General features: G+C 45.8%; 2 protein-coding genes across 9 annotated transcripts in view; one reads left to right on the top strand and one right to left on the bottom strand.

Annotated features, from left to right (window-relative positions):
• Positions 1-387: 387 nt before the first annotated feature.
• Positions 388-9,707, bottom strand: ZNF740 (zinc finger protein 740). Of its 4 annotated transcripts, none has more exons than XM_068559651.1 (7): positions 9,570-9,707; positions 8,395-8,709; positions 6,296-6,445; positions 5,844-5,933; positions 5,130-5,253; positions 4,704-4,822; positions 388-3,712 (listed from the first exon to the last, which is right to left on the bottom strand). In XM_068559651.1, exons 2-7 carry the CDS (start codon positions 8,401-8,403, stop codon positions 3,623-3,625), a joined length of 582 nt encoding a protein of 193 aa, XP_068415752.1. In that variant the 5' UTR covers positions 8,404-8,709; positions 9,570-9,707; the 3' UTR covers positions 388-3,622. The 4 variants fall into 4 exon arrangements, with proteins under 4 accessions (XP_068415752.1, XP_068415754.1, XP_068415753.1 ...); XM_068559653.1 differs by having other exon boundaries at positions 388-3,006; XM_068559654.1 differs by lacking the exon at positions 388-3,712 and adding an exon at positions 3,724-4,127.
• CSAD (cysteine sulfinic acid decarboxylase) overlaps positions 9,132-21,918 on the top strand; it is a 24,993-nt gene continuing 12,206 nt past the window's right edge. Inside the window, exons 1-3 of one of the 5 annotated variants that reach the window (XM_068559650.1) lie at positions 9,132-9,146; positions 9,237-9,324; positions 9,538-9,675. The gene's annotated coding sequence lies outside the window, so the exon portion shown is untranslated. Of the gene's footprint in view, positions 9,147-9,236; positions 9,325-9,537; positions 9,676-9,971; positions 10,010-14,595; positions 14,623-21,918 lie in introns of those variants that run through there. The other 4 variants (XM_068559647.1, XM_068559649.1, XM_068559646.1 and 1 more) reach the window with 4 other exon arrangements.

The following is a 21,918-nucleotide window of genomic DNA, read 5'->3' as shown; positions in this document are numbered from 1 at the left end:
GCCGCCTGAGGGCAAGGAGAGGTTCTCAAACTTAAAGTGCAGAACAGACTGCACAGTACGGGTTGCCTGGGGAGCAGCAGCAGTGGGCTGGGGTGGGCTAGTGAATCCTCAAGTAATGCTGACGTAGGAGGCCTACAGACCACGCTTGGAGAAACACTGCCTTTGCTGGTGTCTGGCCTCATTCTGTCCTGCTGTGCATGTTTTTTTTCCTTATTCTGAACTGGTATCCTGTATTTATTCTACTTGTTGCTCTCTGCAAAGGGGAGCTTACAGGGTGCTGGAAGTCGTGGGGTGGTTGGTTACACTTGGTGGAAAAAAAGAAAACTACTTTGGCCCCAGTGAAAAAGCTTCTCCCAAGGATATTCTTCCCAAAGAGGAGATAGTATGTACAAAAGCCCCATTTTCTTTTTATTTAAATATCCTAAATATATCACGAAGGAACATACACTGCACTTTAATGGTAAAAAGATACAAGTTTATATCATTTTATAAAAACTACCATTTAAAAGTGATCTTGTTCATTTGATATCCCCCTCCCCCAATAGCAAAATAAGTATATTAAAAAAAAAAAAAAAGAGGATGGAGAGGAAGGGTAGGGTAGGAGGGATTAAGATAAAAGCCCCAGGGCCACACAGAGGCAAAGAACATCTGGGGAGAGGGTTAAAAGTTGTGGCGGACTCCACGCCTCATTTAACCCTCCAATGTCAAGCCATGGGGGCACAATCAGTAGCTAAGTGATGACAAGAGGCTATTGGGGGGGTGGACGGAAAAGACTGGGGGTGCTGGGAAGGGCAGGGCTGGTGGGACCTGGTACAGGAGCCCACCTAGGAACTGGCGCTACTCTTTCCCAGGTCCCTGAATCCCATGTCCTGGTCTTTAAGAACCGGCCCTACCTCCCTCTCCCTTCACTCCAGACACACCTGAGGCGGCTTTCCAGTGCTAGACCCCACCCAGCAGTGGGGTGGAACATTGGGCCCAGGAGCCTTTGCAGCGGTCTTGGTCTGTGATTTCCCTGGGGTGTAAGTGGGACTCCTGGGCTCCCTGGGCGCTAAATCACTCCTTTGGCCTCTCAGCTCCTCTCTCCTCACACATCCATGGCCCCAGACCATCAGCACCTGGACAACTGAGCTAACCACCTGCTCCTGTGTTTCCCCTCACCCAGTCCTCGGCAGGGGTGGTTCTGGTATGGCTCTTTGCACATACGCTTAGTAGTTCCCTCTCTCCCGCCCACCCAGGCAGGAAGCCAAGGTCTGCAGAGGGCCAGGGCACATCTGGACATAAACACACATTCGCACACTCAGGGGCACAGATCACTCGTGTGATTCTCTCCACACATACCCCAACTCACCCCAACCATAAACAGATTAGCCGCAGGTGACAGGAAGCAAAGCCTCCCACTTTCAAAAGCGCGTTTGGAAGGACAGAATTTTCTAAATGTATCCTAGACAAATCCCAGCCCCCAGCAGAGCCCTCTAACAGGGAGGGGGCTGGATCACATGCAGAAAGATGCCCTACTTGCAGGGACCAAGGGCAGGTCCAAGGACTCGCGGTCTAGTTTCTGGACCACATTAAATGGGAGTGCCAGCACAGAACTAGAAAAGCACAGGTAGCAAACACATTCCCCAGCGTCTCCCCCACAGGATCTCAGATGCTGTCAGGGAAGATCTAAAGGGTGCCACGCCTCCTTTCTTTTTCCCTGAAATCCTCACACCTCAGAGGTATGGAGACCCCCACCCCGCCATTTCCTCCAGAATAAGTAACAGCCAGGAGTCTGCTGCTGCTACTGCCTACATTTTTCTGGGAAATGAAACCACTTCCTGGAGATTGCCATCTCAGATCCCCACTGACAGCTTGGTCAGGTTCACCAAGTCAAGTCTCCATGATTCTTCCCTAATTACTCACCCCTCCTCCCCACAGGTCAGGGCAGGCCACAACCTGGGAGTCAACCAAACCCCAGAACCTCCCATAAGGATCCTTTCCTTAGCAGGAAGAAAGAGGGTTTTTATTTCACTTTAGAAAATTCCTATTCACAAGCCCTGGTTTGGGTTAGAAACATCCTAACCACCAGTCTGTTGAATCAATCTTAAAAATCCCCTCCAAAACAAAGCCCTCCAGTCCCCTAAGATGAGTTCTTCAGCTTCTTTTGGGACCTCAAGCACCCTTCAGATTTGTTTGGTGGGGGGGGGAGGTGGTCAGGAGAGGCTGTTTTATGCTCATCCTCCTGAGCTGAGGGCTAGAGAAGGGTTTGGCTCAATAATATGCCATCTCCAAGCATACAAAAACACTCACTCACATACCACACACACACACACCCACACACACCCCCCGATCGCTTTTTGCGGGGTGGACAGGGTGGTGGGGTCGGAGCAGAGAGGAGCAAAGAGTACAGTTAAGAGTAAAACCTACGTTAGGTTTCCTCCTCAGTTTTTTCTCCGCAGCATCCCCACCCCCCGCAGTTCTTGGTTGGGTAGGGACGGCCATCAAGAAGGAAGCCAAGCCCTTGCTCTTTGGGACTGAAGGCCAGACCCCTATCTCCTCTACCTGAATACAGTGATAGGACTTGGGCAGGGAGAGCAGCTCACACTGCTCAACAGTCATGTCAGGGGACACCAAATTCCTTTAGTTTCTTCAACAGCTGTTACCCAACTTGGGGCTAGTCTTGGGTTGCTCCTAAGAGGGCACAAGGAGAGAGAACCCACTTTTGACATCCATGACTTCCTGCTCAACATCTGTCTGGCTTAGGAGTCAATATCAGCGAGGTAGCCAAAAACTATCTCCAAGACCAACTGCCCAAAGAGAGAAAGGAAAGGGGCTTCACGGGCCACTCTCACCCAAGTTTCCTCCAGAAGGCACTTGAGCTGACCCCATTAGGTACCAGTGTGGCATGGGCCATTACAACAGCCATGGCCACAACTCTTGCTCTTCCCCGAAGGAAATGAGAGGTACCTGTCCACTCTTCTTGGATCCAGCCCTTGTCTGCTCCTGTCACTGTTCTTCCTTTTGTCCCTACAGTGTATAAGGAGACCAAAGTAAGCTCAGCTGCCATCCCTGATCCTATTCTCCTTCAAACAGGAGATGAGGTACAGGGCTGTGGAACACTGAGGATCAACTGCAACTAAAAACTCAATTTTGGGGGAGGGCTGGACCAGCCACAGTCCCTACTTTGACCAGGACTCTATACCTCCATATTACCTGTTTCCACAGTGCACCTGCTGGAATTGTTTTTGGATAAACAAAAACAAGAACAGAACAAACAAACAAATCCCTCTCCCCGATCTTTTCCACTTCAGCTGCCAGCTGGAGTCCAAGGTTGTGGGAGCCACACTTCAGTCTTGGTCCTGTACCTTTAGTCCCCACCTATGACCTCAGACAAGGGTCCAGGGACTAGCTTCCCTACCCAGGAATGCTGAAGGAACTTCCCCGAGATACTCATAGTCTCAGATTATTTACAGAGCTGAAGCTCTGGGGCCTGCTGTCCCCGATGCACTCTTCTGGTCTCCTGGGTCCACTCCTCCAGGAGGGGGACAGGTACAGACGGGGTGGTGGTGGGACCATCAGACCAGAGGGGTGCGCTCTTCGGTAGAATCTTCTGATCACTCCCACCACCCGGGGCCCCTTGCGCCTATAGAGAAAACTGCCCGTCGGAAGTCTTGGACTGGCACCCTTGGCACATCCGTTTGTGTCTGAGTAATCGATCTGTCCGAGAAAAACACTGAGAAGAAAGGGAGGGTTAAGTGCCTGAGAGGAGAAACTCAGTTACTATTGGCTAGAGCTGCCTTCCCCACACGGGAGAGGCACACATCCCATTCTACACCCCCTTGGCACATACACAGACGGCATGAGTGCACAGTGGTTAAGAACGCAATCTCTGAAGTCTCAATTCTGGCCTAGTGCTTAGTAGCCGTGCAACCTTGGGCAAGTTATCTAACAGCCCTGAATCTGTACACTCATCTGTAAAACGGGGCTAAAGGTACCTACTCACAGAGTGGCTGCTTCATTTATCAAACATTTATTGAGCATCTATCTCAAGGCAGGTACAGTTCTTGGGGCTGAGGACAGAGTGGAGAACCAGAGGGACAAGGTCTCTGCCTCCTGGAGCTTTCATTCTAGTGTTTTGCAGATTCAACCTAAGAGCACGGAGCAAAGCCTGAGACCCAGCAAAGCATCCAGGAAGTGTTGGTTGTTATCGTTTCTCATCTCTTGTTCTTGTCTTATTTTGGTCCTGGCTCTTACATTCTCTACACATCAGATATTGACCTCCCAGGGCAGAGATTTTATCTCTTCCTCCAAAGCACACCTGCTCTGCAGTTCGATTCAATTTGTCTCTCGTCCCGGATCTGCTGTGTCCTCGGGAAACTCAACCTCTCTAAATCTCAATTTCCCCATGGGTGAAATCAGGACAACACAGCTTCCTCACAGAGTTAATGTGAAGGTCAAACAAAGTAATGTCAAATATGCTCTCACAGTGCCTAGCACAGAGTAAGTACCCAAGAAACGCTATTATTGTTATTACAATTATTCTAATGGCCCCTACCCATGATCAGCTGCATAAGGCCAGAGAGATATACATCACCCTGAGGTACTAACTCTATCATGGCCAGGAATGCTAGGTGGCCCCTTGTCAGGCAGCGAATGGCGGCAAGCCCTGGTTCTTAGGGAAGAAAGTTTGTGTGTGGGCGTGAATGGATGACACGTGAGCTTACCTGATGACACCGTTCACACTGGTAAGGCTTTTCCCCACTGTGTACACGCTTGTGACGCTCCAGGTGGTACTTCTGGATGAAGCGCATATCACATATGTCACACTCAAATGGCTTCTCACCTGGCCCAGGTGGAGAGAGAAGCGAACATCAGGAGGTATACATGGCAGGGACCTCATTCCAGGTATTTTCCCAGAAATCTTTAACTTTTAGTAATGTGCAGACACCTAATGGGGAAGGCTCCCCAAAGCTGCTGGTCTCAGTGACACTAGATACATACAATCTCTCTGCCTCATTCACTTACCTTCTTTCTCTATTAGTAAGTATTCCTAATACTTACTCCTTAAAATAAACCCAACAAGAACTACACACAAATATAATACAAACTATGGACTATTCTCCCCCTTTGAATGCGAGCAAGAGACTTACCAGTATGAATAAGGATGTGCCTCTTGAGGTGGTAACTGCTCCTAAAGGCTCCAAAGCAGTGTTCACAAACAAAATTTTTGGGAATCTTTACTTGAAAAGAACCATTTTGTTCCACTACCACCACCTGGGGGCAAGAGTCAGGTATGTCATGAGGCTATCCCTCTGCTCCCTTCTTGCCCCCATTCTGCTCTGGGTTTATTTCCAACTGCTGGACAAAGTAACCTCTCTGATGCTGTCATCTCCCATATTCCTTAGAGTTAAAAGACCTTCTAAGGAAGGAGGTAGGGTGGGCAAGCTATCTGCCTTGTCAAACCCAACTCTCTGAACTGACCTGAGGGGGAGTCTGCCTGCCCCTTTGCCACAGAATTTCATGCTCCCCTGACCCTTCTTCCCTTACCAAGGATGTTCCAGAGAGGGCAGAGACCAATTACCAAAGTGGTCTCTGGATGGAATCAGGGTGACACACTCACTGGCTATGAGGGAGCAAAACATCTAGGGAGAGCTCCGGGTTGAGCCAGAGAGGGAACAAAGAGGAGGACTGCCCTATTCCCAAACTGGACCAGTTTGGGGGTTACCCCATTACCTGCCTTTTTCTTTTTTTTTTTGGCCGTGCTACATGGCTTGTGGGAGCTTAGTCTCCAACCAGGGACTGCCCTCGGCAGTGAAAGTGCCCAGTCCTAACCACTGGACCGCTGGGAATTCCCCATTACCTGCCTTTTTAACAGTCTTTTTTGAATGAGAGGCCTCAGCCAAGCTGTCATCGTCTTTGCGGCTCCGGGACTTATCGCTGTCTTTTCGGTGGCTCTTTGAATACAAATCAAATCTAAATTCATAGTCCATCTCAGAACACAAGACAGGAGGCCAAAAAGCTGCTTTGAGACAACTTATAAATGAGAGTAAATCACCTGCCCCAAAGGTTTAGAGAAAGTACGCATTCGTTTCCTCTCCAAGTACCCTGGTTTTAAGGAGCTGTTGTACAGAAAAGACCATCCTTTTCTGTACCCTTTTCTGTATCCTCTAAAATACCCACATTCATTCATTCCCCAGCTGGATCCCCTTTCCCACTTCCCTAAATAGAAGCACTAAGGAATCAAAGCTGGGCATCTTCTGGCAGAGAGCTCGGGCCACCCGACCCCCAGGTGCCACAATGGACTCAAGTGCTGTACCTGACTCGAGCACCTCAGCATATCAGGGCTACCTGCCCGCTCTCCATTCTCGGCCTGCTTGCTGGCAATCTGGCTCAGCATCATCTTCTTGCTGGCTGCAGTGGGAACCAAACTCACACCTGCTAGGCCTTCACAAGCCAGGAGACTTGCCTAAGTTGAAAGGAGATGAGGTGTCAGGTCACCTGGCAGGGCAGGGCAAAAACAGACTGCCAACTTCTATAGAACTACCTTTCACACCCAGCTACTAACATGCTGCTTCTCTCTAGGGAGCGTCCCTCCTCACCACAAAACCCAGCTTCCTTCAAGAGTCCTCCCTAACTCATCTCACCAGGAACTACTCATTTCGTCATCTGTCAGCATTTAGATACAGACCAAGTGAATAATCAAATGTCACTGACACTTCTGTCATTAGCACTGTGCTGGGTAAAGCGTGTGTCTATGTATTACTTTGAAGTATTTCTAAGCCTTGTGTGTGGGCATGAGGGTCTCTCCTGTTGACCCACTGACACGGGAGATTTCTAGGGGAACTTCCTTCTTCCACTCTTGATGACACTCAGCTTCACAGAGCCCACTGATGATTGGCAGACCTCACTGGTGCCAAATGTACATTCTATCGGGTCCTACAAACATGTTTATCAGTAAAGTTAGATTAATTTCTCCCTTTAGATTTTAAATTCCCTAGATGTTGCCAATTACAACAGATATAAAAATTAAACCACTTGGAAGGATTCTGGAGTTGAATATACAATTTCTCTCCCCCTCCCGGCCCACCATTTATATGTGTGCATATCCATATTTTTTCACATTCCCTGCTATACATACAGTTTAAAAATGCCTTAAGCAAGAGTGAACACGATGCTGTGAAGTGGGCTGCAAACAAAGGAAGAAGAAACTGAAGGGCTCCTACTCTGCGTGGAAAGGAGGAAGCTATGCATGCAGCTGGAAGAAAGCCAAATATACTGTAATCAGGCTGCCATCCTGGTGAGACTGGTAGGGGAGGGTCCCTGGAAGGAAGCTGAGAGCAGGTCTGGGGTTGCCTGCATATAGCTTTTCTACTCAGATAACTACAATAACCTATCAAGTCATCCTGTCTCTCCTATCCATCCTGTATCCCCGCAATGACAATTACCTTCCAAATACACTGATGTGACGTAACTCTGCTGCTTAACATTCTTCAGAGAGTTCCCATTCCTTACAGAATAAAGACTAATTCCTCAGCAAGGCATAAAAGGCCCTTCAGTCACACTCTGCTTGTTTCTCCAGGAAACAACTCCCTTACCCTAACGTTCCCATCTATCACTATCTACCATATTCCTCTAACCATGCCCCACTTAAATCCTCTCCTCAACTAGCAAACTACCTGCGGTACTCCTAACGTCATCACATCCTTCCATGTCTCTAAGCCTCTGCCCATGCAGTTCTCCTTGTCTGAATGCCCTGTTCTGCTTGTTTATCTAGCAAAATCCTATGCATCCTTCCAGCTTCAACTCTTTTCATCCAAGCAGAAGGATCATTCCTTTCTTTTCAGTGTACATACCTCTATTATTGCACATTCCTTCAATCAACAGATTCACTACGTCTCTACTACTAGCCAGCCACTAGGCAAGGTGTTGTGAATATAAAGATAAACAATAGAGTGTCTCTTCGTCTCCCCCCGCCCCAACCCAACTAGCCTGGAAGCTTGCTGGGGACAGGGACAATTTTATTCATCTTTGTATTCCCAGCACAATGCCTCGCATGTAACAGAAGCTCACTAAATTCCTGCTGAAAAAAATAAATGAAGCATTCACCAGACTGTTCACTCCCTCATGCCCCTCAGCAGTTAATGTACCGAGTGTAAACTGAGTACATGTTGCTTTGCAAATGTCCCATCAGGGCCTGTGATGCAGTATAGCCTACCTCCTTCATTTGACTGGAAGCTCCCTGAAGGCAGGGGCTGTGGCCTGTCTCCTTTCCTTCCTCTAGATCTCCCCCTGGTGCTTAATACAGAGCTTCGCTCACTGGGTTGGTCAATATGTTGACTAAGGCAGCATTCAAGAGTGAAATTGCAAACACGCTTCCCAGTGATCTTGAAGGAGGAGGACTCGAGAGCTTTTTACCTGAGCCATGCTGATTTCTCACTTAATGCAACCCAAAAGTTCAGGAGTTTCTCGATCCACCTTTCCTTAAGACACTGTTGTTTGAAGAACTGTCACCAAATCACTGTAACAACTCCTTCGCGTCCCTTCAGTCCTGCTGCCATACTGAACTGCCTTTGTCTTCAAACAGAACTTAGTGTCCTCCAAAAGGAAGATAGATGTTCCAAGAATCCTTGATCTCTGCCTGGCTCCTGCCTACTGTCTGAAGAAAGAGTCTGCCAGTCTTGGTTTTCCAGCTGAATTCTCTGGATGAAGTTCACGATCTGTTTCAGAAACCTGAAACCAGAAAGGGAGATGGGGCTGTTAGGTGCAACATCCTCAGGCCAACCTGCAGTGAGGTGAACTCTTTTTTTGCCAGGCGCTCTCTGTGCAACTCCAAAAGAAGACATCAGTCAAGCAGAGTTTTCTTTCTAGGTCATGAGTTGAAACTGGTCTCCGGGCAGCCAACAGGAGCAAAAGTAACTGGGGCCTCTGGTGGAGGAACTGCAGCAGGCCAACTGCTTGGATTTGCCATCTTATAACTGGAAGAAGGGGGCGGAGGTCCTCTGGGGCTTTTGTGTCCAGCGGGCCGGCCCGAGAAGCTCGCATTCTATTAAGGCGACCAGAAGTGGGGTAGAGAAAAGCTCAGGGCGCTTGGGCAGTAGGCAGAAACCGAACCGGCAGTACGCGCCCGGGCCGGCCCACACGTGCGCATTCTCCGTGTCCGCCCGAAGGTACGTAAACTCGCTGCGGAGGTGGAAGGCAGGGAGGCGAAGCCCAACTCTGTGCATTCCCTCCCATCTTCCCTCCCTCGCGCCAGCCAGACAGCCAGCCAGCCAGCCAGCCAGCCAGCCAGCCAGCCAGCCGCTGCGCCCGCCGCACGCACCCGGAGAGAGCCGAGGAGCGCGCAAGGTGCGTGCTCGCGCCCGCGTCCCTTCCGAGCAAGCCCCCTCAGCCCAGCCGGTGACGCGGCCGGACGGTGGTGTGCGCGCGGCCCCTACCCTTCCCCGGGAGCGCCCTCCCTTCGCCACGCGCCCCTCCTCCCCTCCTCCCCCCCCCTCCCCTCCCCCTTCCCGCGCGGCGCCCCATGGCCTGCGAACTGCTGAAGCGCTGCCGTCTGCCCAGACGACGCTGCGCTCCCTGGGGCGTGCTCCTACCTGCCAGGCGCGGCCTCCTGCTGTCTCCCCCGCCGCGCGGCCCCTCCTCCAGGCCGCAGCACGCCGTGCCAACCCCGTGGCTACCGCTGCCCCCGCCGGAACCGAGGCAAGTTTACAAACACCAACCCGGGACCCGTTTCCCCGGAAGCATTTCCCCTTCCCCCCTCGTCCTCTCCCCCCTGAGCAGCATTATCCACTTCCGGGCTCGCGACCCTGGACGGGCGGGGGCAGACAGAAAGGGGGTGAGGCTGAGGGCTCACCGAGGGATAGCAGCTGGCGAGTGGGCGGTGCCGGCGCGCGGAAGGACGGGAAGAGGGAGGACCGGAGGTACGGCGCTTGCGCCGTGGTGGGGGCGCGCCTCGGCGGCCATCTTGATTCAGGGAAGGAACGAGGGCTCTGAAATGTTGGTACGCTGAGTGTTCGTTGAGCGGTTTTGCTAGGTGAGCTGGTTAGTACTCCTGAAGAAGCGCCATCACTCTCCCTTCCTCCCAGATGTTCTCCCTGTTGCTTCTGAGCCTGGAGCCCCAAATAAAGCCAGAATACTTTGTACCAGGCTTTTTCACGTAATTCGGTCGAGGTCATCTTTACGCGACCTTTCCATCAGGCCCAGATCTGCAGATTCTGAGGGCCGCCGCGTCACCTGGGAGGGGAGTTAACTTTTTTTGCACGCTCCTGCCGAGTACACTCGACTCCAGTCTGAGAACGGATGCCCTGACATGGTCTGCGCACCCCGAAGCCTCTGATTTTCTTATATCGCTTCCGCCTTTATTCCAGACCGTCCATGCATCTAACCTTGGCCTCCTCGCCTGGAAAAAGCCATAGGACTCCCCTCAGTAGGAGAATGTAATCTCTTTGGAGACTTAGCGATGCAGGGTGGCCCGTGGGACCGGCTACATTAGGAAAACTTGAGCCTTTCTTTAAATTCTATTCCCAACTTTAGGGAGGGGTTCTGCTAAAGATGGGCTATGCATTTAGTGCACTTGATGGAAGGAAATGTCGATTCTATTTAGGTGTGTCAGATTGTGAGTTTAGGAGAATTAACGGAGCTGCCAAAAGAAAAAAAAATATTTATGAAAAGACAAGAATTGCCAGCCACTTTTTGTACACAGATTTCATTTCCCTGAGCGCTCCATTTTTTGAGTAATTGACAGCAAATCCTTGTGCTCTTAAGATCATCATAGACCAGAAAAAATGGAGCGAGATCATCAGAAATAAAGCTTTAATTTAAAAAAATTAGCTCATGCTTATTTTAATAAGTCCACACGGCAGAAAAGAATTAAAAGGCAAAAAATATTTTGCCATTTACCATTCCATGCTCCATGTAAAAGGTAGTCACTTTTACAAGTTTGGTGTATATACCTCCAGGCTTTTTTCTATGTTCATAAATTTGTTATTTCATCCAAAACATATTTTTGAGCACCTACAATGGACCACACAAGTGTATTTTAGACATTTTCTAAGTCATTTCACATTTTAAAAATTGTTGCATAGTATTCCAACTATTTTAATTTGTCTAGACCCATCCTGATGAACATTTAGATTACTAATAGCTTTTTTGTCTTATAAACCATGCTGTAATGAACATCCTTATATAGTTATCTTTTTGTTTTTCTAGATAGATTCGTAGGTAGGATATGTGCATTTTAAATTTTAATAGATTCTGTGAAATTGAATTTCAGAAGTTTGTGACAGTTTACACACTCAGAGCCATGTGTGAACGTCCCCGTTTCCTACAACCTTGGCAATACTGGATGCTATGAATTTTTGTACAGTTGCCAAGTTGATAGGTGAAAAATAGTAATTTCATTATTTTAAGTTGCATGTCGTTAATAGTGAAGTTGAGCATCTCTTGTTGCTTTTTGACCATTTTAATTGTTTTTGTAAACTGCCTGTTCACATCTTTTGCCTGTTAAGGAAAAAAAGATCATTTGTCTATTTCGTATTGATTGATAGTAATCTCTATGTTATATTAACTTTTCATTTGTCATATGCTTTTAAAATATTTTCTCTTCGTTTTTCATTTGTCTTTGAACTTTTTTTAGAGTGAAAGTTATGCTTTATGGGAAAATATTTGAAACATTCCTGTGAAAATAGTAACAAGACAGGAATGTTTACAATCAAAACTAATATTCTATTAGAGGTACTGGCCACCCAAAAGTCATTATTATTTTCATATTTTTATACTCATTATTTTCACATGATATATCCATCCGCAAAGAGAATCAGTTGACAAAATACTAAAACCAGTGAGTTCAGCAGCATCGCCAGATACACGATTAACAAACAAAAATTATATAAATAAGATATGAGAACAATAATCAACCATAAAAATGTCATAGAAAGGTCTCATTCACAATAAAAATGTTACATTATAGGCATAATTTAACAGGAAATTGCAAATTATGCATTAAGAAAATCAGATTATTTTAGTGGAAGAAAAAAAGGGCCGATTATTATTTTTGGCTGCACCACGTGGCTTGCGGGATCTTAGTTCCCCGACCGGGGATCGAACCTGGGCCAAGGCAGTGAAAGCACTGAGTCCTAACCACTGGACTGCCAGAGAATTCCCAAAAGGCTTGATTAGATGGAGAGTTTTACCATTTCCGTGAATAGGAAGACTTAATATTGCAGAGACACAGTTTTTACTTCAGGTTAAATTCTTATTAAAACAGGACTTTGCATGGAACTTAAGCTGACTTTTAAATCTGCATGGAAAGGAAAAATTGCAAGGAAAGCAAAAACCATTTTTGGAAAGCAATGAGTACGTAAAATAATGGTGGGGGAGGGGAAATAAAGCCATAAATCATCTTTAACCACTTTATTTATTTTTAAAAAAATTTATTTATGTAGCTGCATTGGGTCATAGTTGTGGCACGTGGGATCTTCGTTGCCGCGTGCGGGATCTTTAGTTGCGGTATGCGAGATCTAGTTCCCTGACCAGGGATTGAACCCCAGCCCCCTGCATTGGGAGCGCAGAGTCTTAGCCACTGGACCACCAGGGAAGTCCCTAACCACTTTAATGGTGTCTTTCTTTACACAGAGTTTTAAAAGTTTTACGTAGTCAGATCTGCCTGCGGCTTTTGGGTTTTTGTGATATGCTACCTCATGATTATAGAAATTTTTCCCTGTACTTACTTCTGGTATTTTTATGGTTGTATGTTTTCAGTTTTATGTCTTTATCTCAGCTGCAGTTTATTTTTTTTTAATTTTTAATTTTTATTTTATTTATTTATTTTTAAATTAATTAATTTTTGGCTGCGTTGGGTCTTGCTGCGCGCGGGCTTTCTCTAGTTGTGGTGAGTGGGGGCTGTTCTTTGTTGTGGTGCGCGGGCTTCTCATTGCGGTGGCTTCTTGTTGTGGAGCACAGGCTCTAGGAGTGCGGGCTTCAGTAGTTGCAGCACGCGGGCTCAGTAGTTGTGGCTCGCGGGCTGTAGAGCGCAGGCTCAGCAGTTGTGGCTCGCAGGCTCTAGAGCGCAGGCTCAGTAGTTGTGGCGCACGGGCTTAGCTGCTCCGTGGCATGTGGGATCTTCCCGGACCAGGGCTCGAACCCAGGTCCCCTGCATTGGCAGGCGGATTCTTAACCACCGCGCCACCAGGGAAGTCCCTGCAGTTTATTTGTGTGTGTGGTGAGTAGTGAGAAATGCCAGACTTAAAAGGGACCAATAATGTAATGGGAGAGGTACTAGCCTAGATGCCAGAAAATCAGCGCTCTAGGCTTCCTCCCGTGTCACCTTTGTAATCTTGGACAAATTAATCTCACTTTTTTTGGCTCAAGAGCCCTTGACTTGAAAATGAGGGTGAATAAATACTTTTTCAGGCTAATTTCTAGCACTACTGTGAGGCTCAAATGAGATCATAGGTGAGAAGGCTTTACGAAGAAAAAAACACCCTTTGCAAATCTTCTAAGTTATCTTTAATACTGATTTTTGGTTTATGCATATCAATGTAAGTGTAGTGCAGCATCATTTTTCAGTACCTGGAAATAGTTTATTCAAGTTTGTGCAAGACCTTGGGGGAAGGGAGAGGAGAGTGGGAAAGATGAAAACTAACATTTTTCTGAATGCCTATTTTGTATTTGGTGCTTTACTTAAAGAAGGATAAGACTTAGACCTCTCTTCCCAGGAATTTACAGTCTAGAAGAGGGGAAAACGCTGTACACATAAGAATTGGAGCCACTATTAAGGTGGGTGTTGAGTTGGTGGGGTTTGTTAATAGGTAGACAGCTAGGAGGTCAGTGTTTTCACTTTCTAACAATAAGCCTGGCTGAAAGTGCTTTAAGAAGCAACTGCCCTAATCCCTTTGCCCTCAGGCAGGCCTCCTCCTGGGCGACCTTCCCCACCTTCTTTGGTACACTCTCCCCTCAGGCCCACCCCATCACTTTTTCAGGTAGTATCCTAATGATTACCGATTAGTCTTTTCCTGTACCAGCTCTCTATTGCCTTAAGGAGAGCCGGAATGTTTTCTCTTTGAAGGCTGCCCTGGGCCAATTGAGCAGAGTTAAACAGCCCTCCCTTTCTTTAGTGAGGGAGCATGCCTTTATTTTATGTGCTGGCCTCCCTCCTGGCCTGTTAGCTGGAGCAAACAAGGCAGACACACCACCTGGGGCAGTGTCAGACATTAGATAGTCAGTGTTTGTTGAACTACCTGAACTGTTCCTCTCTCTGAGAGCCAATTGGGCTGCATAGTAGAAATGAGCAGTATGTAGCTACCTTTGTCACCTGGTAGACCTTTTAGATGAGAGTTGATTGAGGAGTTGGGAAACCACATGGTGTAATGGGGTCATTCCTTGAGCCTGGCAATTTGTATAGTTTGGAATTCTTGTTGCTCCTTCATTCCTCCTTAACCTTTTATGTTGCTTAAAAATAATCTTTATTTTAATTACATAAGTCAATGGAATTATCATATAAAATTATAAAAATATAGAAATGTGTAAATAAGAAAATGAAAATCATCTATAATCCTAATACCGAGAAATAACCGCAGTTGGTATTTTGAAGACTTTTTCCATCTTTTCCAGTTTTTAAAAAAATGCATGGGGAGTGACTGCTAACAGGTATGGGCTTTCTTTTTGGGATGATGAAAATGTTCTGGACAGTGTGATCCATGCACAACTTTGTGAATATACTAAAAACCACTGAATTGTACACTTTAAAAGGGTGAGTTTTGTGGTTTGTGAATCGTATCTCAATAAAGCTGTTTTTTTTTGTTTTTTTTTTTAATGCTTGTAAGGGTTAAGAATCCACCTGCCAATGCAGGGGACACGGGTTCGAGCCCTGGTCTGGGAAGATCTCACATGCCGCGGAGCAATAAGTCCGTGCGCCACAACTACTGAGCCTGTGCTCTAGAGTCCGCATGCCACAACTACTGAGCCTGCGTGCCTAGAGCCCGTGCTCCGCAACAAGAGAAGCCACAGCAATGAAGAGTAGCCCCAGCTCGCCGCAACTAGAGAAAGCCCGCGCACAGCAGCAAAGACCCAATGCAGCCAAAAATAAGATAAATAAAATAAATAAATTAAAAATGCTTGTAGGTACATACACACAGTATTGTTTTCTGAACTGAAAGTGCATGTACAGTGCTCCTTTGCTGCTAAATGATTTAGCATGTTTCCTAAGAATAAGAACATTCTTTTATATAACTACGATGTAATGATCAAGTTCAGGAAATGTAGCACTGATAGAAGAATTCTAATACTTATGAGGCCTTTCATGTCAGATTCCACCAGTTCTTCCAGTAACTTTCTTCACAGCAGGTTTTTTTCGTCCTTATCCAGGAGCCTATTTAAGATCACATATTCCTTTTGGTTGTAATGTCTCTAGTTTCCTTCAATCTGGAACAGTTCCTCAGTCTTTCTTTAATTTTCATGATATTGACATTTTTGAAGATTACAGGCTACATTGTTTGTAGAATGATCCTCAATTTAGATACATCTGTTTCCTCATGTTTAAATTCAGGTTGTGCATTTTTGCCATTTTCCCAGGCCTCACGTCAGGAGGCCCATGGGTCCATCCATCCCATTACTGGTGATGTTAGCCTTGATCACTTGGGTAAGGTGGTGTCCACCAGGTTTCTCCACTGTAAAGTTACCACTTCCCTTTAAAGTGCTTTTAAGGAAAAGAATTTTACAACATAACCCAGAAGAAAAAGCTTTATCCAGGTTTTAGTGTTCTGCTGATGTTTTGAATGAGAGAGAAAGATATAACATTTGAAGATTAAATAAAAAGGAAAAAAATCAGCCAAGGACGAGGAGGCAGGAGCTCAGTTAGAATCTAGGTTTCAGAAGATGGTACCATTCACCTAACCAGGGAACTCAAGAAAAAGAGCCTCAAGAAAAAGGCTCATAAAAGTCCACTTTTGGACCTGTTGAGTGTGAAGTCCTGTGAGACTTCCAAATTAGGCAGGTGGCATCATGGATCTTGGCTGGGGAGAGAGGTCTGGGATGGAGGAGTCACCAGCATGTAGCCCTGGGAACAGAGTAGATTGTCCAGGGAGAGGTGCAGAACACAGATGAAAAAGGCCCTGGGATAGAACCCTGAGGGAGGGCCAGAGGAAGGTGAAAAGGCAAAGGGAACTAAGAAATGGTCAGGGGTAGTCATATGGAAGCCAGTGAAAGAAAATGTTTCAAGATGGGATGGCAAACTATGTGTGTTGGCTCCAGAGGGGTCAAGTAGGATAAAGATGATATGTGTCCATTGGATTTGGAGGCAGGGATGTTCTTGGTGGCATTGAAGGTGCAAGCTACATGGTGGTGGGCTCAGGAAAGTGTGAGAGGAGAGGAAATGAAGATGGAGTGGAGACAACTCTTTTAAGAAGGTTGGCTGAGAAGAGGAAGTGGCTAGAGTGGGAATGTGTTGTGAGGTTTAGACAATTAAAACTGCTGTGAGAAAGAGGTAGTGGGAAGGAGAGTTGGAGAAATGGGGGGGGGGGGGGCGGGGGTAATCAAGAGGTATTCCTGAAGGAGAAGGAGAGGTAGCCTTTAGACCAATGGGTCCAACTCAGATGTCTACAGGGCCAGGCAGGTAAAGCAGATGAGTGAGGTGGACTAGTGTGGACTGAGGTGAAACAGAATGCAAAATTCTAAGGGCCTGTGGCCAGTCCTCTTCTGAGGATTGTCACCCAATCGTCATCCATTGCCGTGCACTTTGCAGTGCCCCCTTGTGGGAGGAATATACATCCTCACCCCACTGCCCCAGGGCTTGCTTTGGTCAACTGGATCTGACCAGATGTGCCATATGCTAGGTCTGAGCAGAAGTTTTAGGAGTTGGTGCATGGTTTTCTCTGCTGTGAGAACACTGTGTCCCAAGTAGGGGCTATTCCTTCAGCCTGGGTCTTGGAATAAAGGCACATGAATCAGAGCTATAGCCAACCCTACCACCAACATAAACCATGAAAGAGAAATAAATCTCTATTGTAAGGCAGTGGTCCCCCCTGACCCCCAACCGTGCACGGCTTGCAGGATCTTAGTTCCCCAACCAGAGATGGAACCCTCGCCCGCTGCAGTGTAAGCGCAGAGTCTTAACCACTGGACCGCCAGGGAAGTCCCAAGACAGTGGGGTTTTGAAGTCATTAGTTAACCACAGCAAAACTGACTAATACAGGAGTTTAACCAAAATAAAGCTATACTAAGATATTTTTTACTCCTCGAATTAAAAAGATTCAGAAGTTTGACAGCATACTCTTTTACTGAGGCTGAGAACACAGGCGCTTTCATAACACTGGTGTCACCTCTATGGATGTTGGCAATCCTTATCAAAGTTACAAATGCAGATGGCTGTAATCAGAAAGACAGACAATAACAAGTCCGTCAAGGATGTGGAGAAATGGGAACCCTCATGGGAATGTAAAATAGTGTAGTCACTTTGGAAAGCGGTTCGGCAGTTCCTCAAAGAGTTAAATGTGGCACTTCCCTGGTGGTGCAGTGGTTAAGACTCCTCGCTCCCAATGCAGGGGGCCTGGGTTCGATCCCTGGTCAGGGAACTAGATCCCACATGCATGCCGCAACTAAGGGTTCGCATGCCACAACTAAGGAGGCCTCCTGCTGCAACTAAGGAGCCTGTGAGCTGCAATTAAGGCCTGGTGCAACCAAAAAAAAAAAAAAAAAAAAGTCAAATGTAAAGTTACTATATGAGCTAGTAATTCCACTACCAGGTATGTGCCCAGGAGAATTGAAAACATGTCCACACAAAAAATTGTATATTAATGTTCATAGCAGCATTATTCACAATAGCTTAATAGTGGAAGCAACCTAAATGTCCATCAATTGATGAATACTTAAAATGTGGTATATCCATACAATGGAATATTATCTGATCATAAAAGGGAATGTAGTTCTGATACATGCTACAACATGGATGAACCTTGAAAACATTATGCTAAGTAAAAGAAGCCAGTCGCAGAAGATAACATACTGTTTGTTTCCATTTATGTGAAGTGTCCAGAATAGGCAGATCTTTAGAGGCAGAAAATAGATTAGTGGTTGTCAGTGGTGGGGGGAGGGGAGAATGGGGAGTTTCTTTTTGTGAGGATGAAAATGTTCTGGAATTAGTGATGATGGTTGCACAATTTTGTTACTATATGAACAACCAATGAATTGTACAATTTATTTTTTATTTAAAAATTTTTTTGGTACCGCAGGTGGGACTGAATTGTACAATTTAAAAGGATATGCTTTAGAGTATGTAAATTATCTCAATAAAGCTGTTATATTAAAAAAAAAGAATGAGGAAGTTCTATATGTTCTGATATGATCACTCATATACTGTTAACTGAAAAAAAGCAAGGTGCACAACAGTGATTATGTGCTTTTATGTGAAAAAGGAGAAAATAATACATATTTACATTTGTTAGTATTTGCATTAAAAACTCTGAAAGATTATCTGAGACGCTAATAAAAATAGTTACCTGGAATGGGGCATATGGAATAGGGTGGAAATTAGACTTTTCACTATTAATATTTTCATATATTTTGTTTTTGAACTACCTGAATATGTTGCTTAATCAAAAATTTGAAAAGAAAACACAATGAATGCACAACTATAATAATAATAAAGGGGGAACTCCAACTACACATGATTGTTGCTCCTTAAAATTCAGGCCCCGTGTTGCTAGATCTTCTGATTTTTTTCACAAGAAGCTGGAAGTTTCGGTATTGACAATTATTTTTTAAAGTTTTAAAATGTACTATGCAAGCCAAACAAAACCATGTCTATGGGTAGCAGTTGGCCCTCCGTCTTCCAGTTTGTGACCTGTGCTTTAGACTGTGAACCTCATGAGGGCAGGGCTGTGGTCTTTTGCTCTCCATTGTGACCTCTAGTGGTCACCAAAGTGCTTGGCCCATATATACCAGATACTGAATAAATACTGAAGTAAGGCAGAGAGGGATCCAGAGTGCAGGTGACAAAAAGTTGAGTGAGTTGGGATGATTTTTATTTTCTATAAGAAATTTGAAATGAGAGGGAAACAGGGAGAAGGTTGATAGGTCAATAATTTGAGAGGTGTGGGAAATTTTTGAAATAATTGCTCCAGAGAATTGGAGATAGAGCCGACAATAGAAGAATAGTAATATTGCCAGGCAGTGTTGTGTGTCCAGTTGAGCAGAGTCATTGCTGCTTTTTGCCTCTGCAGATGGTTACTACCGTCATCACAGTTCTGGGAATTCCCTTCACCTCTCTCCTGTGTTGGGCGAAATGTGATGTGGTCTGATTCTCTGTCCTTTGTCTGTGACCTGGTTTGGGTTTTGTCTCTGGAAGTCTTTGGATCCTCCATTGTTCTGAAACAATATTATCATCTGTCTTCCTGTTGGTCATTCAGTGGATCCATTTGATCTATCCTGTTCTATAAAGCTTTTTTTTTTTTTTTTTTAATTTCTTTCCTCCTTTTTTCCCTTCTCTTTCTGAAACTTCTATTAGTTGACTCTTGGGCCTTTTGGATTGATCTTCTATAGTTCTTTTCTGTTTTGTTGTCCATCTCTTTATATTTTTATCTTTCTGTGTGATTTTCTTGACTGTCATTTCAGTTGTCATATTTTTAAAACCCTAGAGCTTCTCATTGTTCTCTGAGTGTTCCCTTTTGAGAGCAACCCCCCGCCCCCCTTTTTTTTTTTGTTATGGATGCAGTATCTTCCTGAATTTTTGAAGCTTTCTCCTGCTCCCTGCATTTCTCCTCTTCTACCAAATACCTTTTTTCAGTTTGTCTGTTTTTACCTCTGTGGTTCACATTAGGGGCTTTCCTCAAGTGTCGGGTAGTCCCTGGCTGTCTGTCTGCTCACATTTAAGAGTGAGGCACTAAGGCATATTGGAAGGCCCAAGTGCATAGAAAGGATGTATTTATTGACTTATGGGCATCACTGACTAGTGATTGGGTGAGGACTGAAATAAGAGTGTCAGGTCTTTTCTCTAGGGCTATTGAGGTCAGTTTCTCCAGAGAGGAATCCTCCAGTCTCCTGGCCCTGGAAGGTTTACCCCAGGCCACTGGTTCTGAACACTGATTGGGAGAAAGGACTTGACTGGATACTTCCTGTTAATCCTCTTGTATTCAGTACAGTGCCTCCTCCTCACCTTCTGCTGTGCTTGGCATCCCTAAGTCCCAGCCGCTCCATTTCAGTTTCTCTAGAAAACAGACTTCCTGCTTCTTCGGAATTAGGTGGAGGAGAGGGGAGTTGCCTTGCTGAATGGGCAGGGGGAGAAGAGTGAGGGCCTAAATGTTCCTTGTATAAATTTTCATCTAATTTCCACGTTTTTAGCTGTGCTTCCTCCTCCTGGATTCCAAGGTAGCTACTGTTGTAAATTCCTGAGCCTTTCTGGGCTTCTGCCCTAAGAACCAGCTTATATCCTGTTGGCATAACCCTCTGCAGACAGACTGGCTTTAACTTTCTGCATTTGCTGAACCACTTACCACTTCTCATCTGCTTTCTATCTTCTACAGTTATTCACATCTCTCACCTCTTGTCTCTCATCTGCTTTATTCTTCTGGATTTAAAATTCCACTGATATAATTTTAGTGGGGTTTCAGGAAAGAGTAGTAGTAAATATATGCATTTAATCTGGTGTGTTTTATTGGAATGAGCACAGAGACCATGAATTTATAGCAAAACCAATTTGAATGGTTAGGTGGTTTTCATTAGCAGAATTCAGCAGTCCTGGTGGATTTGGTAAGAAAAGGACTGGCCAGTTGGATTGGGGTTTTGCCAGGTGGATTTGGTGGAAGGACATTAGGGCCAGGGAGTTGAGGATTTTGGACAAAGAGTGGTTGAAACAACAGACCATACAATCTAGGTTGTGTAAGTGAAGGAAAGAAAGATACAAGGGAGTTGATGGCTGGAGGAGTTTATGAACTAAAGATCCCATGAAATCAGAAAAACTTGTCAATTTTTTTTTTGAATTTTTGAATTTTATTTTATTTTTTTATACAGCAGGTTCTTATTAGTTATCTATTTTATACGTATTAGTGTATATATGTCAATCCCAATCTCCCAGTTCATCACACCACCCACCCCCCGCCACTTCCCCCCCTTGGTGTCCATACAAAACTTGTTAATTTTTAAACAAACCCTACTTGGTCATTCCAGCATCCTCTCAGCCAGGGGCGAAAGTGCTGTTCCTAAGTTTATTCATGTTTCTTTGCTTTATCATTCTATCTTGGGGGTTAATGTCCTTCTTGCTTTGAAAAAGGAAAACTCTCTCAGGTCCCCAGGACAGGATTCTGTATGGGGCGTGAGGGTAGGGATGCCTCACCTCCCTGTTTACCCCGGAGGAAACGGGGGGTGTTCAGAGCCCTCGCCTCCACCTTTCATTTCTTTTTTTTTTTTTTTTTTAATTTATTTTATTTATTTATTTTTGGCTGCACTGGGTCTTCGTTGCTGTGCGCGGGCTTTGTCTAGTTGCGGCGAGCGGGGCTACTCTTCGTTGTGGTGCATGGGCTTCTCATTGCAGTGGCTTCTCTTGTTGTGGAGCACGGGCTCTAGGCACGCGGGCTTCAGTAGTTGTGGCACGCGGGCTCAGTAGTTGTGGCTCGCGGGCTTAGTTGCTCCACGGCATGTGGGATCTTCCCAGACCAGGGCTCGAACCCGTGTCCCCTGCATTGACAGGCAGATTCTTAACCACTGCGCCACCAGGGAAGTCCCCACCTTTCATTTCTGAGTGGTGACTTTGGTGGGATGGATACAGAAGGGGCCGGGTGGACAGAGCCATATCTTCCCTGCAGACCTCTCTTCAGAGCTTTGGGAAAAGCCTTCCTCCAGTCTGGGGTCTCTCTTTCTTCACCAGTCGTTCCCTCCTTGCAGCCTGTTTTCCACTCCCCTGGCCTGCTTGCCGTATCCAACAGCCTGAACCCACAGATACCTTGGAGGTTCTCT

The sequence above is a fragment of the Eschrichtius robustus genome, chromosome 13, assembly GCF_028021215.1.
Source record: "Eschrichtius robustus isolate mEscRob2 chromosome 13, mEscRob2.pri, whole genome shotgun sequence".
NCBI lineage: Eukaryota > Metazoa > Chordata > Mammalia > Artiodactyla > Eschrichtiidae > Eschrichtius > Eschrichtius robustus.
The sequence above is the reverse complement of the archived record's forward strand: the minus strand, read 5'-3'. Positions and strand labels throughout refer to the sequence as shown.